The sequence below is a fragment of the Coffea eugenioides genome, chromosome 3, assembly GCF_003713205.1.
Source record: "Coffea eugenioides isolate CCC68of chromosome 3, Ceug_1.0, whole genome shotgun sequence".
Classification (NCBI taxonomy): domain Eukaryota; kingdom Viridiplantae; phylum Streptophyta; class Magnoliopsida; order Gentianales; family Rubiaceae; genus Coffea; species Coffea eugenioides.
In genome coordinates this window covers 16931145-16949336 of record NC_040037.1, presented here as the reverse complement: position 1 = coordinate 16949336, position 18192 = coordinate 16931145, and the positions used below count along the sequence as shown (strand labels likewise).

The following is an 18192-nucleotide window of genomic DNA, read 5'->3' as shown; positions in this document are numbered from 1 at the left end:
ACTAGCATTACAATTTTCTTTTATCGGATAGTTTTAGAAACCTCTCCTAAAATTCCCAATAATTACAAATAGCTTCCCTCAAGTATTCAAAATTACACCTACAACCTTCACCTTTACTGTTTAAGTAATCATGTAGGTCAAATTTTCTTTTTCAATAATCCTATATACCCTTCTATTAAAATTATGTAAACAAAAAGGAAAAATAATTTAGTCACCGCCTTCCTCCCACACACTTCTACAACTAATCAAACACTTCCAACTCAATCCTTACAGTATGGAAGAATCTGAAATTCACTCCAACTCAGTCCCCAAATTTTGGGTTGTCACAAAATCCCCAACCTCTGACACCCAATTTGGATGAGTCCCCACACACTTTCACAGCTAATCAAACACTTCCAACTCAATCCCCACAGTATGGCAGAGTCTGAAATTCACTCCAACTCAGTCCCCAAATTTTGGGCAGTCACAAAATCCCCAACCTCTGACACCCAATTTGGATGAGTCTCAAGTGACTATAAGTTGGCCTGATACATTACTTGAATAGCAATGTCAAGAGGGTGCTAACTTTGATACTACTCTTATGGTACATGATCCAAGAGTTTTCATGTTTAATGTTAAGTTTTTCGCCAAAAAAAAATGATAATAGTTACAATGAAAGCAATTGTTTGGCTATCAGTCATCTCACACATTTACTTTGCACTTTTAATTTTGTATATGGTTGATTTTCTGTGTGCTTGATATAAGATTTCTTACAATTGTGCTTAAGAATACTCCATAATTGCTTATAAGACTGAAACGACTTTAAAATTAATTTTTTTGAAACAAAAATATCCCCACAATGCTAATTATTGAGTTGACTATACTTGCACCCGCAAACCATAATATTTTTAAAGAAAAAAAATCTGAAATGCAGGAACCTCATTTAGTAGGTGGAACTTCCATCTAGACTGAACATTGATTAATGCTCCTCATACCTCGCATAAGGTGCTAGAGTTAAATTGAAATAGTCTAAACAAACATTTTCAAGATTCAAGTAATACAACAGCACTAGTGTAAATACCCGTACTACGTACGGTACAAACATTATTGAAAAAAATGGAAATAAGTGGTGAATAAAAAAAAGTTAAAAACTTGTACAAATAAAATTAAAATGTAAGATTTGCCTAACAATAACTTGAAATATGATAAAATGTTTATATCATTCAAGAACTGCCTTTTCTCAAAAGATAGATCTTGAAAGAATAATAAAAATTTATATTAGAAAATGAATGATATATAAATAAAAATGAATGTTATCAACATGAAATGCTTACAAACATTATGCATTCAATTTGATAATCTTGCATGAAAGTGCGAACACTCTTCACTAATTTGAAATGAATACGGTTCGACAGAATTGACTACTGAATGATCTATTTTGTCTTCCATAGATGTAAATCCAAATAGGGAGTTCAAGAATCAAATCTTAAATTTGGAGTAGCAAGTACTCGTTCCAGAAACTGAGTATCAGGTAGTAAAGGTAAAGTAACGTCTCCATTTTGACAACACAATTGAATTTCGGATCTTGTTTTGTACTATTTTTAACTCTTTCTTCCGCCGACATTAGAGATTGACATTTCTGACAGATAGCTATTCTTGGACCAAACGTCCATCTTCTTCTGACACCATATGGATGTCATCTTATGCCTATTTAATGTAATTGATTGGTGAAATGAGTATTGTATATTATATGCGTATAACTATCAATGTGTCGATAATGTAATGTAAATTTGTTATGTTGAAACAATGGAAGTAGTGTTTGTGCAAGGGGTGTTCTATAGGAATCGAAAAAATGAGTAATTGAGAAAATTGAATTGCTCAAAATTGATAAATAAGATAACCAATGAAATGGTCAAAATTGATAAATCGACTATCATTTTTAATTTTAAGAAACTTCATTTACCCGAATTTACGTACATAATTATTTATCATAAAAGGTTAGTTAGTGGAACCTATACTAATGTACTAACATTTACTCCCATCTATATTTGTACAATTCACATTTGTCATTGTCATTTTTATTTACTATACTACTTTATTTTTTTCTATTTATAAATTTTGTTTCATTTGCTGCTAATCTTAACTATCATCTACCTTTTTCACTTTCTATATTCATCGTCACTAATTTTACTTATTCTATAAGTCTACTTTTTTATATATTGTCATAACTTATTTTTCATTTCTCATAAATTCTATCCACCTATAATTGTAATAACTATTTTGTTTTTAATCTTTTAAGTCTTAAATATTTGATTGTGGAGTAACCTACCATCGTTATTAAAAAAAATGATAGGTTTCAAGAAATGGACAAAATAAAAAAAATCTTTTAAATATTCAGTATTTTAATGTGTTTTTATTCTATTTGATATTCATGATTTATATAATTTAATAACTTATTTTTCATAAAATCTATCCACTTATAATTGTAATAACTATTTTATTTTTAATCTTTTAAGTCTTAAGTACTTGGTTGTGGTGTAACCTACCATCATGATTTGAAAAAAAAATGATAGGTTCCACGAAATAGAGAGAATAAAAACAAATCTTTTAAATGTTCAGTATTTTAATGTGTTTTTTTTTCTATTTTGCATTCATTCTTTTTCGGAGTTGTAAGATTAAATAATATTATTGATTTGCAAAATATTGTATTTTTCGATTTGCAAGTCTATTTTATATTAATGATTTTTTAGAGTTGTAAAATTAAATAATATTATTGATCTGAAAAATGTTGTATTTTTTGATTTGTAAGTGTAAGTCCTTTTCTTTTTCTTGGAAGAAAGATACGCTATATTGTAAATCTAACCCTATGCTACAGGATAACTGATCACTGATTAACCATTCGAATTAAGGTAGGGTATGGATTATAATTTGGTCGAATCAGAACATCTAGTTATGGTTAGCAAAATTGCAAATGAACTGATTATTTGATCCATGAACACTCTTAATTTGTATACTTAAGATCATATTCAAAAAGTATTAAATATAATTACATGAGAAAAGTATGAGAACATTACCAATTTGTTCTGCTATAACTATGTTAACAAGCATAGCGTCTTGCGTAGCAGGAACAGATTCTTCAAATGAATCTGCATAATTTTAATAAAAAATTAACATTATATCATGAACAGTAAATATATAAATAAGAGGTATAAGCTACATTAATAGAGTTGAAAATGCAAAGGTAATGGTTAATTATGTGTTAAAAATAATGGAGATGGCTATCGAATTTGAGGAGAGGTAGAGTTTCCATTTTTGATCTAGAAATGCATTAAAATATATATTGAACTAAGAATCAATAGTTTTTGTATTTGTTTTAAGTGTAATAATGTAATATATTTTATGAGAATTGTTAACCAAAGAAATACAATAGTTAAAGAAGAAATAGCATCAGCAGTTAGATATACAATTGTATTGTAATCAAATAAAAATTACGTACCAATAGAATTGTTGTTCTTGTTTTTATTAACCAAAAGATGACAAATGAGCAAATGGTAATTTGGTTGAAAGAATGAACCGTAGGATGCTATGTCTTGGAGGAGTTTTAATTAGAGTAAAATTCTTAAATTGGAGTGGAAAACGTGGTGGTGATATGGTGATTTTTTTCAAACGTGATTGTAATTTGCAAAGCTCATTTGTAGGGGTGGTTATAGGATTAGTTTAGTGATAAAGATTTCTTAATTATAAAAATGTAAGATTGTATTAACATAGTATACGAATGAGCATTTGTCTGTAATTAAGGAGTAAAAAGGACTTAAAGTATAAATAACAAACTATAAATTGTTTATGAAGTAGATAGTGGGAAAGTTTTAAATTTTAAATTTGACTGGTGATAAAGTTGGTTATAACCCACTACTTTTTATGTATTAAAATAAATAAAAATTCTAAAAAAAAAGAATGGGAAGTTTGGAAGTCATTGAGAGGCTCTCTACTAAAAATCCCCTTGCAATACATATAGATATAGATAGTTAAAGTGTATAATTTGAATTTATACCAGACATAGTGGAAGTTTTGGAGTTGTTAGAGGAGTAAGGTACACAAGCCATTTGTATTACCATTTAGCCTTGATGAAAACATGTGGCAAGAATAGAGTTCTCAAGAGCAAAGTCTATTCATGAATATTTTATAAGATCGATACCTAACCTTGAAACAGGCACTTACAATAAGATTTTTGAGAAGTATATTGGATGTGATTCATTACAATATATTTTAAAAGATGCCACAGCACAGTTTGACTCTATGGGTAACATTTGCTTACAACGCTTGCTTTCAAAAATGGAATTCGATATTTTCAGAATTGACTTAAACCAATGGCTCAGGAATTAATTTTATATACAATGACATTGTATATATTATTACAATTGGATAAATAACACATATGTAAAATTTTAATTGCAAACTCAAATTAAAAAAATCACTATCAGTGCATAAAAGATTAATTTATAAATTAATAAAAAAAAATTGTGTTAGCGTAGATAACCCCATTCATTTTCATATACTTCGTCAAAACGCAGCTAAATTAAGTGAAATAAGCTTCACATGTATGGATGTTGATTTCAGTTTATTTGCTTATCACAGTTTCGTGCCAAATAATAGTCCCTTAAGGAGAATGATAAGCTGATCTTTAGCTAACAAAATCATCCTCAAATGCAACCTAGATGATTCAGATGCTGGAATATGACGACTGGAGAACATTAAGTTGGGAATTGACTAGTAGTTGTCAAACTTGAAAATAGACAGACTTGCTGCAAGGATTTATAAAACTGTTGTAAATCATAAAGAACCCTGAAAATGTACAAGAAAATGCCACCTCCCTCCAACAGATACATATGTATGTATGTACATATGTATGCGTATGTATATGTGTACGCATGTGTGTAGTCCGATTGTAGGTACTGCATGTTGTCTCGGCTGGTTAATTAGTCCAAAGAAGATGAAAGCCACGAGGTTAATGGAAATCAGCCAGAATGAACAAACAGTCTTGTCAATTTTCGTCCGTATAACATATTAAGGCAATCATTCTCTAGAATGAGTCACTGCCCTGTCTTTAAAAGACGTATAACATTTAGAAATATTTGAATATGTTTGTTGGGCAACAATTTCTTGGCAATCCTCTCTCAGATAATTGTAAAACTGCTGGAGGACATCACTGCAAAATACCACAAATAACAAGCACACAAAACCAACACAAGTTGAATTACAGAAGCATCGCATACTGTCTATATCATTAGCAACATAGATTTGCCTAATTCAAAAAGACAAAAGTATCTTCTCCACAGCCTGCTGATAAGTAGAATTAGTCAAATAGGTATGCCTCCTCACAAACATTATTCATCCAAATATTCTAGCATTTGGATTCATTTGACCACACTCTCAAGATAATATCAACACCAAACTCAGATGGATTCATATCTTTACTTAGCTTTCCAGGAAGACAAAGGAGGGGTCTCAGAGTTTATCCATGTAGTTGCCATGGAGACATGCCTATCACCCTTAACCACATCAGCGGAAGCATAGGACTCAAGTTCAGCCATCTTCTCTCGTGTTAATTTTACTGATAGAGCTCTAACATTCTGGTTGAAGTTCTCCTTCTTGGTGGTACCAGGAATTGGAACCACGTCATCTCCTTGATGATGAACCCAAGCCAAGGCCAGCTGTGCTGGGGTGCATCCTTTCTTTGCTGCCATTTCACTAACCCGTGCAAATATTTTCTTGTTTTCCTCCAGGTTTTCTGGTTTCAACCTTGGGAAATTCTGCGGCCAAAAACTGCACTTCATCAGGAATGGAACTAATTCTAAAGAGTCGCAAAAGTTAAATCATTAATCCCGTAAAAAAGAAATGAGTGGCCATTCAGATTATCATACAACACAAGGACAAAGATTAGGAGACCATTAGCATCTGCAGCGAAAAGCTGAAAATCTAGAGAAAACCTTAAAGTAAGGACTGCCTCCTCCCTCTTCCTAATCCAATGACAAAAGGGGGAATAAGATGTCAAAACACACACGTGCATGGCAGAAACATCTCTTATGGACAAGAAAACGCATGGTACATCCAAAAATAAGATGAGATGTTACTATGCTGCAGATAAATAATCTAAATTAGAAAATCTTTTGCTCTATGCATCCTCTTTTACCAACCATCTACTAGCTAACTTTCCCAACTCCATTGAATACAAAAGTGAATAAAATCAGATCTGGTGAAAAGTGAAAAGGGCAATGAATCATGATATGGTGAAAATATACTCATAAGATCAGAATAAATTGTTCAGTACACCAACCTTACGCATGTCACCCTCTGCCAAGTTGTCAAACAGTTGTGGTCCTGCAGAGAAAAATCCCCGTCCAAGAGGGCTGTAAGGGACAATGCCAATACCAAGCTCTCTGATAATGAAACAGGAAAGTAAACAGAGTCATTAATATCCTCCAAACCAATTGTAACAGCACAAAATATTTCTACCTGCATGTTGGAAGAATTTCTTCCTCCAAATCTCTTGACCACAATGACCATTCTAACTGAACAGCTGTTATAGGATGAACAGCATGAGCCCTTCTGATTGTCGAAGCAGAGGCCTCAGATAGACCTATGTATTTAACTTTACCCTCTTCAACAAGTTTCTTCATCTCTCCAACCTGGCTCAAAAAATTCCCAAAGGAATCAAAGACAAGCATGTTCATTTTTTAGGTAATCATAAGACATGGCAGGCATCAGAGATGAACATCAACCAAGCACAACTGAAATTAACACCATTAAAGCAGGCAGATATGTACTCCAAAAATCTTAACAGCTCTTGCTCTTAATTTTCCCTCCCAAATTTAGGTCAAATAATCATGGACAAGGTTTCGTTGGAAAGCACAAACAGGCTAAAAGCCAACAGATGAGCCTTTAAAATATAGCAGTTCTTTTACGATGACCAATATATCTAAAAGTGAACATTTCAAAGAATTCATACCAATATTACTTTATACAAATCATAATTGCAGTAATGTTGAAACATATGGCAGTTTAAAATATGACAATTTTTTAAAATATGGCAGCTTTTTTATGTCAGTTACTGCTTTCTTGAGAAGAAGCTTTACAAAATCAGTTGAAAAAACCGTATTTTGTAATCAGGATTATTCAATCTAGCAATTGTAATTTCAAATGGTTAAACCCATAATACCAGGTAAAAATGGCATTAGAGTGGCATAGAAAGAACAACTAACCGTGACTTCAATGGGAACACGAGTATCAATACGATGAGCATAAAAAAGATCAATGCATTCTACATCAAGCCGCTTCAGGCTGCCCTCACAACAAGCTCGCACATACTCTGGATCACCACGAATGTCCGTTTTCCCATCCTTTGTTCCAATGCCAAACTTGGTTGCTATCTGCACTTTCTCTCTGTATCCTCCTTTCAAAGCCTACACCCAATTTAACCGAATTATAATACTTATCAGTTACCATATCTGAAAGGGCAATCAGAATTCAACCCTCATTCAAGGATAATGCAATAAGCTTAACACTCAAAGCTACATCCAATTTCAACTGAGCATTTCTTTAAACCTACACCATCATTCAAAACACAAATAATAAAAGTTCAATAAAACTCCCAGGAAATTAGCCCGTTTGCTTGCTCTACAGGTACTATTCTTAAACAACTAAACATTGTCAGATCTATGCCAGGTCAACTTCTACGGCTATCCAGCAACACAAACCAGAGCTGATATATTTTTTTTCTACGGAAAACCAAAAACCCAAAAGCGAACAGTTTAAAACTGAGGACTTTGAAAATGCAATCGATGCATTTCCTTCAAAAAAAAAAACACCATCCAGGGAAAAACCATTTTCCGGAAGCAACAACCATTTCAAGAGTAAAATACAACATTTTTCTGAACCGATTATTACATATTACATAACCTAGAACATCATTTTAAAAAATTTTAAAAAAATTTGCCCAAAGATTTAAGTGCTGGAGTAAAAAGCTACCGACGACCAAAAAAATACAAGCTCCCAAACACAACGTACAACACTCGGTACTTTCCCATATACAAACTGAAATCAAACAAGTAAATATCATTAAACAGAGTTAAATTGATCTAAGCCAAGAATACAAATCCAAATTCAAATTTGGAAACAATTAATTCTGCAGTAAATTCAAATCGTAAGCTTCTTTATCTTATACCTTGCCGATGAGAATTTCGTTCGTGTGAGGTCCATAGACGTCGGAGGTATCAAGGAAGGTGACTCCAGAATCGACAGCGTAGCGGATGAGTTCGATCATATCTGGCTCGGGCTTAGGCGGGCCGTACATGTACGACATCCCCATACATCCCAGACCTTGTTTCGACACTTCCAAGCCCTGGGAGCCCAACTTGGACCTCGGCACCGGTGGTAGAGACGCCATTTTCGAGCAGTAGTTTCTCACAGCTTCACAGCTTCGATTCTTCCACTTCTTCGGGCCGACGATTGAAAACAAGATTTGAAGTGAAGATGTTTAAATAAATAGGAGTGGGAAGAAGAAAGGAGGACAGAGAAGTGGTGGAGTTTCATCACTGGTACAGGTAGGAAAGAGGAACGAAATTCTTGCGTCATTGCTGAAGTAAGGTTTGGACCTCAGAATCATATTAAACTCGGTCCGAAAAAGGCCCGGCCGAAGTGGTGGATCAACGGGTCACTGGTTCAATCATTGGATGAGTGATTGTATTGGTGGGTCACTAAATTTATTTAAATATTATATCTTATAATTTTTTATATAAGATATATGATATAAATTGTAATCAATAATATCATAACAAATGTTTATTTAATTTAATTTGCTATACACTAATTAATTCATATAAGAATCACTAAAATATAAATTTAATTAATAATCCACCAAATGTCAAACGTAAAATTTTATCTATATTTAGTGTAATTATCTAGATTACTTACGAATTTTAAATGTAAAAAATTATTAAAAATAATATTTATCTTTAAAATAAATTATGTAATATATTATTTTTGAAATCTATTTTATATTTTATAGAATTTGAGGGTCATAAGGTTGTATTAAAAGATTTCAAATAAATTTGTTTTGAAGAAAATAAAAAAAAATAAAGATAAAATTGATAAAACGTTTACATAGTTAATAATGATAGTTAACTAACATATGACAAAATGGTTTAGTGGTGAGCATATCAAAAACCTTGACCTAAGGTCATAGTTTCCAACGGAGGGTTCATCAATTGAACGATTCGATTGTCGGGCGGGTCGAATTTTATAACTATGCTCAGAATTATATAATCCGGACCATGTTTGACTGTCTCTGTAGTCTGTACTTTTGCTTTCTTCTTTTTTGGGTTTACGAGAAACTGTACTGAAGGAAATGGGGAAATGGGGAAATGGACAAAGGAGCGGATTTGAGAATCCACGCTAACCTCGCGAAAATCCTCGAGACCTCCTCCTTCGTTGTGGACGTGCCAGCTATGCGCATGCTTGCGCACTTTTCAAAGAAAAATATTTTCTATTTTTCTAATAATTTTTTAAATAATTTTTCTATTGAGGGTAGGGTTGTAAATTAATTGAATCGCTCGAGCGGCTCGAGTCGAAATCGAGTTCGAACTCGAGCTCAAAGTATTAAATTCGTTAACTCGTGAGTTTAAGTATATATATATATATATATATATATATATATATATATTTTTTTTTTTAAGTATATTTTTTTATTTTTTTATTTTAAGTGTATTTTAATAATTTTTTATTTTAATAGTAAAATTACATATATATTATTAATATTTTATTATTTATTAAGAAAAAAATATTATTTTATTTATTTTTTAAAAAATAAAATAATTATTTTTTATTTTTTTCGAGCTCGAATTCGAGTTTTAAATTGTCAGCTCGTCGAGCTTGAACTCAAGTTCGAGTTCAATAAAATTAAGTCAAGACTTGAGTCGACTCAACTCGTTTGCAGCCCTAATTGAGGGCTCATCAATCACTTGTTGACGAATCCAAAATTTAACAAAAATTATCATTTATATATATTCATCAATCACTTGTTGACGAATCCAAAATTTAACAAACTTATCATATATATATAATATATATATATGCTAACAATCACTAGCAGTACAACTTTCTGTGCGACTTTTTATTTTATTACTATTTCTTCTCCATGAACATCATATTTTAGTTCTTTTTTTTTCTTTTGAAATATAATAACTATAATTGAGTAAAAAATAAGTACAACAATTTCGGAAATATTTTTGTTGTACATTTTCCAATCACTACACGTACATCATACCTTAAAAAATGTTATAGTTATTTTTCAATAAAAATTCCCAAAAGCTCCTAACAATGTAATTTAAATGGTCTATTAGTCACATTTCCTCTACTTTTCTTTATTCAATTTCTCAGCTAGTGCACACTCAAATTTATTCACCTAACATCGCAAATTCCATGCAAAACACACAAGCAACGAGACAAATAGAGTCGAATAAATTTTTGACAATAATGCGTAGAGTAGTTACTAAAATGCTTCACCCATAATCGGTCAGGGTTCGAATTATCAAGGAGTCGGTGGACCATTGATCATCCTTTAACATTCAGAGAAAGGAACCTATATTCCACACACCAAAAAGAGCCTCACTCAACCTAAGGGGATCCACAAGACTTACCCATCCAAGCAATTGCTGATTGGAAGGCAAGCCCTGAGAACCTTAAATCTTGCTGCTCATTCATACTAAGCTTCAATGTGGGACGAAACACTCACAGGGAGGACTAATCCTTTTTTCATTGAGCACACTCAAACTAGCCTCGCAATAAGGTTGTAGTTTTTTTCCAACAATCAACAATACAGGGGGATAATCAACAATATTCCACTTACTAATCAACTTTTGGAGTTGTTCCAAGGACACTTGAAAAAGACTTTAATGTCCGACTCCTTGATCTTTTCAATTGATGCACTTTTCACAATATTCGCTCGAACCACGGGCAGGAACGATTGCAGGTGATTTTGTGCATTTTGCACATCGCGTAACTTTATTTACATACGGCGTAACTTTATTTGCATAACATATAACTTTATAACAAATTTTTGTGGGCCTCATACACATTGTTAAAAACGAGGTACAAGAAGTGATCTGAACCATATAATTTTTTTGAGCCAAATTCTGATCGTCCCTGCCCCCGTCTCCATATTCGCTCTCCTTCTACTTTCATCATGATAATTTGGAATCTTCATCCACATTTATTTTTAATCTTTTTACTTTATATTTGGTGTCACTTTCGGAGTTTGTTCCCAGATTCAACATCGAACTCCTTAATCAGTTCAATTGAGATACTTTTGACAATATTCGCTCTCCTTTTACTTTCATCATGATTTATTTGGAAATTGGAATCTTCATCTATCTTCATTTATGAAATTTATATAGTTCTAATGTATTCTTGCAGTATATGTTGTCAATCTACCAAGGCCCAAAAATACCAAAGAAAAAAAAAACCAACCTCTCTTTGTGAAACCAAAACAGCAAAGAAGTTAAGAAAAGGCTTTGCATTACTTGTCGACTCAGTAAAGCATGCAAGTCCTTTTCTGTTGGAGATAAGTGTCCTATACCTCAATAAGTTCAACAAGGGAAACAGAGGCTTACAAGGGAAAAAAAGAGATGGGAAGAGCTTGAGAATCAATTCAAAGATATGACAATTACCCCACTAATATCTCTTACCAGTTGAGCACAAATCTGTAGGCGACAAGAAAATCGCCCCCTCAAAGAAAATTTTCTGATTCTGGCTATGACAAAAAGTTTCACTTAACAAATAAATTAATAATGTTAAATTTTATGTAATCGATCAAAGCTTGCAAGCCCTTTTCGGCTGGAGCTTAAGTATCCTATAATTCATTAAGTTCAGCAAGGCAAAAGAGGCTTACTAGGGGCAAAAAAAAAAAGATGAAAAAAGCTTGAGAATCAATCCAGAGATATCACTGTTACGTAGCTAATATCTTACGAGTTGAGCAGAAATTTTTAGATGAAAAAAAGTTTCACTTAATATGTAAATTAATAGAGTTAATCCTATATACATTGACAATGTTACGTAGCTAATAAATCCAGAGACATCACTGTTACGTAGCTAATCTCTTATGAGTTGAGCAGAAATTTTTAGACGAAAAAAAGTTTCACTTAATATGTAAATTAATAGAGTTAATCCTATATACATTGACAGTATAGGCGTTATCACGGTTGAATGCATCATATAGATGCAAAATTTGAATTTCAAATTTAAATTCAGATTATGTATCATGCATTCAATGAAAAAAGTATACACGGTGTCAGTGTATAGAAGATTAATTCAAGTTAATAATGATAATTAAATTTCATGTAATCGAACAATCACTTTATCAATTAGCATTAGATAGTTGATATTATTGTGTTCCATTTATCAATCTAACTACAATGCTCAACTCGTTGATTTCTGTGTTCTCTTATACATGCTTCAACTATCATTCCTATGTGAAGTGTAGCTGGCAAAACCTCCCAATCTTCAAATCCAGCATTTATCATGATTTTGGTTGGACTTTATGTGATACTAGGACTATATGGGGTTGGATTTATATTTTTCATACTTCTCTAAGGAAAGTTAAATGTTTCAAGCAATTAAGGAATTAAGGCAGTGTGTTTTTCACAATTACAAGTTTCTACTGTGTAACACAAGCTAGCTAAACCTCCATTTTTGAAGTTGATACTGGATGAAATTTCACTTAGTCTATAGCTAAATCATTCATCCTTTTGAAGATTGTAAACATGTATATACTCATTTTACATCTATAAAGTCTATGAAGAAGCCAATGTCATGAAGCAGGTGACTTAATTCAATTTCAATGATGAAATATGTCACATATATAAAGTCTGTATGTGTCACATCTGACAGTCTATGATGAAGCTAATGTCGTGAATTAGTGAGTAAATTTCATTTTCAATGGCATACGTATAGACCCATGCCACATCTATAAAGTCTATTTGTTTAACTTATTATTGAAATATGTGTAAAATTGTACGAATTCAATAATTCATGTCACATCTATAAAGTCTACTATGAAGCTTTTGTCATGAACCACGAGTAAATTGATAATTTTGTATCGATCAATTTTAGTCCTTTTGATTAGCTGGGAGAGTATTAAATTGGGTGGTAAGATACGAATGATTGTAACCAAAAATTTTTGAATTCAAAACCACTGCTAACCAAAAAAAAAAAAAAAATCGTTCAAAGTCATAGCTCGTGTATGACTTGTGCACACATGCTTATCTATTTGTAACCAAAGTCATAGCTCGTGTATGACTTGTGCACACATGCTTATCTATTTGTAAGCTAGGTTTGATCTTGGATATGTACTGAAGTTTGTAATTTTTTGAAAACTAATGTTTTTAGTTGCTTTGATGTTAATTTGCCTAGTGTGCTTGATTTATTCTTGGGCTTAACAAGGGTGACATAGAAATTTAAAAAATTAACAAAAAATTTTAGAGACTCCATTGTGAAGATCATCAACAGAGAGAGAAACAAAAGTCTGGTGAAGTGCTTGGCTTTGGAACAGATTTGCTTCAAATGTTGTTTTAAGGCATATTATGATGCTGACAAGAAACTTTCAGGAGCAAGCGTGGAATGGAGTGCTGACAATGCCTGACATGAATAAATTCATGCATAACTAATGTGCTTCTTTGTGTGAAGGCACTAATGTGTATCTCTATATCCATGCTAGGGCTGCAACTTGCAGCCCAATCGAATCGAGTTTAGCCGAGCTCGACTCAATTTTGACTAGGTTCAAAATTGAACTCAAGTTTGACCAACTTTCATTTTAAAACTTGAACTCGAGTTCAAGTTCGAGTTTAAATTTGAACTCTAAGTCAAGTCTAATCGAGTTCAAGTTTGAGAATAATCGAACTCAAATAAAATAAAAAATAATTTTTGTTTCTTCTAAAATGGATGAAAAATCAATTTCATCCTAATAAATAAAAAATATAAGGAACATAAATTTAATCTCACTATTAAAAAAATAAAATATTTATAATATATAAATTCAAACTGGCTCGATGAGCTAACGAGTCAAGTATCTGTGTACTTGACTCGACTCGACTCGACTACCTCGCCAAACCAACTCGATTCAAGTGTTCGCCAAACTTGAGCCAATCTTTGATTGAGCTAATTTACAAGCGCTCGCGAGTCGGCTTAATTCATTTGTAACCCTAATCTATGCACACGAAGTTTACTTAAATAATTGGTCTTGTAGCCTAGCCTTATTGCAATATCAAGTAAATTACTTAGTGTGCACGAAATATTCCAAATTTTATGTGATAGCCATTCGTATTAGGTTGTATACGGAAGAAGATAATGGAGATGTGCAAGATTTACAAATTCCTTTTCAAGTTGAGAGAAGAACTGCGCTGGTTATGTTATCATTTATTGCATCAAGTATTGTTGAGCAAGTTAAGAAGAGTTCCATTGGCCATAATAGTCTACTATTTCGTAGGAACTTATTGCCCGCAACAGATTTTCTGTCCCACACCCTGTGCCACTCTCTGTCCCACTTTTTATTATATTGTTATTTCTCATTCATAAACATCATGTTTTAATTCTTTTTTGCTTCCTTAAGATCCAATAACTATTAATTGAGTAATACACAAAATTTAACAAACTCAAAAAATCAAAATGCATAAAAAATGAGATTTTTTATGAATTTTCTGCTGTACTTTTTAATTTTCTATTATATATTGCTTTTTTGAAGTTGTTATATTTATTTTTTACTTAATTAATAGTTATTAGATCTTAAGAAAATAAAAAAGAATTAAAACATATTATTTATGTAGGAGAAATAGCAATATAATAAAAAGTGGCACAGAGAGTGGCACAGGATATGGGATAGATAGAAGATCCGTTGCGTTTATTGCCTCTCTCGGTTGGGTTTTGCCCTTTTCCTTGCCACTTTCAACTAAAAAGGTCAAAGCATATCTAGTTGTGATACCAAGCCCAATAGCCTTACTGCATCGTCATTTAGCCCAACAAGTCTTTGAGGTTGCTTGGTGTCTTTGCATTTGCATGGAATTTATGTAATAAGCTTAAACTCAGAGCCTAATATGTACAAATGAACTTTCACTGGGAAGGGGCTCATTTGCCAAAACCCGGCCGCTTTCCAAAACTCTCTTTCGCTCTCTCATAAAAGTAGTTAGTTATTTGATTATAAGTAAATGACCAAAAAATTGAAAATGAAAACCGCTATTGATTACACAGTATGATCCCAAATGCCTACAAGCCAATGTTGTGGCATTATTATTTTACCATTATACCCTTACTTTTTACTTTGATTTCATTTTCATTCTCACAAAATCACATCACATCATCCCTCATGACCATGGACCAGCCAGTCAAACCGGTTGAACTAAATAGGAACTGACAATTTGATCCGATTTGAACCATTTAGTTAAAATGTAAAACAAACAACTCAATGAGAAAATTGATAATTTTTCCTCCTTTCTATTTCAATTTCAATGAGAAAATTATGACACTTTTATATTGGGCTAGTGCTTTTATTTTACCAAAGGGAGTGATAAAAAAAAATAGAAAGTCCCATGTCTTCTTTCCTTTGGGCTGGGGAGGTAAAGAGGCATTATGGAGCAAAAAATATTTGTTGGGGAGATATATGTAAACCTACAAAGGAAGGCGGGTTGGGACTACATGATCTAATCATATGAAACCAATGTCTAATACTCAAGCAGATCTAGAACATTTGCTCCAAGAAGGACAATACATGGGTAAAATGGGTGCACACCATCCACCTTAAGAAGACTTCATTCTGGGGTGCCAAAATACCATTCGACTGTTCTTGGATCTAGAGGAAAATCCTTAAACTAAGGCCCAAAGCCCAACATCATACCAAGCAGGTGATAGGTAATGGCTATGGAACTTTTTTCTGGTATGATCAATGGCATCCTGTTGGGCCATTATACCAGAATTTTGCTGTGGCTCTACTGTCAAGTCTTGGATTAACTAGATATGATCTTGTTGCTAAGTGTATGCAAGGTGTTGAATGGAGACGGCCATGTAGGAGATACAACGATTTGGTTCCCAAGTAATTCTGGCACATATTTATGACGTTGTTCAAAAATAAGAACTACTCACATTGCTTCACCACCTTGTTAAGTTTCGAAAGTGATGTCATAACATTGCTGTTTTGTTACCTAGGTGTTTCCTATTTTTTCTCTTCTTCAGATGCCCCAACGTTCCACTTTACAATTTTGATTCACTTTTGCCAAGCCCTTCCAGATTTCAAACCGTGACAACTCTGCATGTTGGATTGCTCCTTCGTCACAAATGTATTTTTTCCTACTTTCCCCTTTCCCTAGTTTGCCCCAGCCATTTTCTTGCCTGTAGCCACTTGCTTGTTCTGCCTCCAGCCACTTTCTTATTTTCTCTTTTTGCTTCCGTTTTCTAGTGTTCTGTGTGACTGAAATTTGGCAATAGTCAGTGTGGAGGGAAACCAAAAGACTTTTGTGTTTGATGCTTTGTTTGCGCGGGATTTTGTTGACTGGAGCTGACGCTTCGTGACAGGCTCCGTTAGTAGCTTCATTTTCTTTTTCCCATTACTAATTGAAACACTGTCGTTTTTGCCGCTTCCCAAAACTGTTCGACGTGGCTTGTTGTGGTCCTTTCGTCTACCATTGTGAGAGGACCGTTCAGGAGCGGTCGCCCTGACGACCGCTCCTGAACTGTCCTCTCACAAGCCAAAACATGAGGAGAAAAATGATCCACGTCAGGAAAGCTTAAGAAAGGGTAAAAACGACGCCATTCGAAATAAAAAAATTTCTGATTCCAAACGGAATCAGACGGAGCAAACGATAGAGTTCAAAATTTGAAAAGCAAGTTGAAATTTTGAATGACCCGCAGAAAACAAAATTGAAGGAAGAGCCTTGGCATGCTCCGTCTGAAGGTAGGGAGTTGACAGAAAACTCGTATCTCAGTTTTCTTTTCTCAGAAAACCTAGTCCCTTTTCTCAGTTTCCGTTCGAGAAACTTACCGAGAAACTGAGAAGAGACTTCGGCTACTGGGTCAACAAATGTTGTATCCATTTTAAACGCTTACAAGGCAGGCGGCAAGGTAGAAACAAACAGAGGAAATTCTTGTCCTTCAACTTAATAGCAGAAGCAGCTGCGCTCTCTGAGTTTGGTGAAACGTAGAGCGTATTAGCAGACTAAGGTAACGTGACTGAACCATGTAACTAACTGTAGCCAATCATTTGTCACCCAAATGCACATCTGTTAAATGAAGAATGAAATTAAATATGAAGATGATAGAAGAATAGTAAAGTTGTACCGTATCTATGTGTTTGTGAGCATTCAGCTTTTCAGTGATGAACTATAATGGGATAGTAGTTATTGGAAGCAAGTTTGAAAACTGAAATTTGAAATTTGAAATTTGAAATTATTAAATTATTGAATTGTTAAGTATTAAAACTAATATATTTGAGTGCATATTACATTTAATGATAGGTGAATAACTTATCACTTATTTTTGGGAGCAAGTTTTGTTTAGAAAATTAAGTGTCACTTAATTAATTCAAATATTCAATTTTTGATTATCAAACGCGTTTAAATATATTAAAATTTGAATCTATTAAATTTAAGTATTGAATTAAATTATCAAACAGAGTCTAAGTCTCTGTAGTGTAGACAAGCATTCTTAATTGCACTAATAGAAATTTCAAACGGGAGCACGTTTGGGAGGGGCAAGAAATGGCGTGGAATGGTGCCGCTAAGGATATGTTGAAGATTTTGATTACTTTGACCAGCGTAAAACTTCATCTTATTGCTTTCCTAATTGGAGTTTTAAGCAATGATCACAAATTAATATCACAAGGACGTAAAGTTAATAATTGATATTCAGGGGTCAAATCTACAATATTTGGGTTGACTCTCTTAATTGACCCAAAAAAATTAGCCTAAAATAGATTATTTTTTATTAATAAATCCATGAATTACTACACATTTTTAACACTTTTAATATAGGTAATTAGTTAGCAGCACAAATCTTTTCTCCCTTTTGTTTTTTTTTTCTGATAAACACCGTTCACCAAGGCTACTTGCCCCTATTTTATTAATAATAATTATTATTAAATATATACAATGAGGGGAAGGGATGCAAATCTTTTCCTAC

The 18192-nt window shown here is 33.0% G+C and overlaps 1 protein-coding gene across 1 annotated transcript; it reads right to left on the bottom strand.

Moving 5' to 3' along the window:
* Positions 1 to 5158: 5158 nt before the first annotated feature.
* On the bottom strand, positions 5159 to 8585 carry LOC113764823 (probable aldo-keto reductase 2). Its single transcript, XM_027308832.1, has 5 exons — positions 8201 to 8585; positions 7239 to 7439; positions 6493 to 6665; positions 6314 to 6416; positions 5159 to 5789 (listed from the first exon to the last, which is right to left on the bottom strand). Exons 1-5 carry the CDS (start codon positions 8420 to 8422, stop codon positions 5451 to 5453), a joined length of 1038 nt encoding a protein of 345 aa, XP_027164633.1. The 5' UTR covers positions 8423 to 8585; the 3' UTR covers positions 5159 to 5450.
* Positions 8586 to 18192: the final 9607 nt, after the last annotated feature.

Coding starts and splice junctions, on each gene's coding strand:
- LOC113764823 (XM_027308832.1), bottom strand. CDS start 8,422: ATGGCGTCTCTACCACCGGTGCCGAGGTCCAAGTTGGGCTCCCAGGGC. Junction 6,417..6,492: donor GAAATTCTTCCAACATGCAG/GTAGAAATATTT, acceptor TTTCATTATCAG/AGAGCTTGGTATTGGCATTG. Junction 5,790..6,313: donor CAGAGGGTGACATGCGTAAG/GTTGGTGTACTG, acceptor TTTTGGCCGCAG/AATTTCCCAAGGTTGAAACC.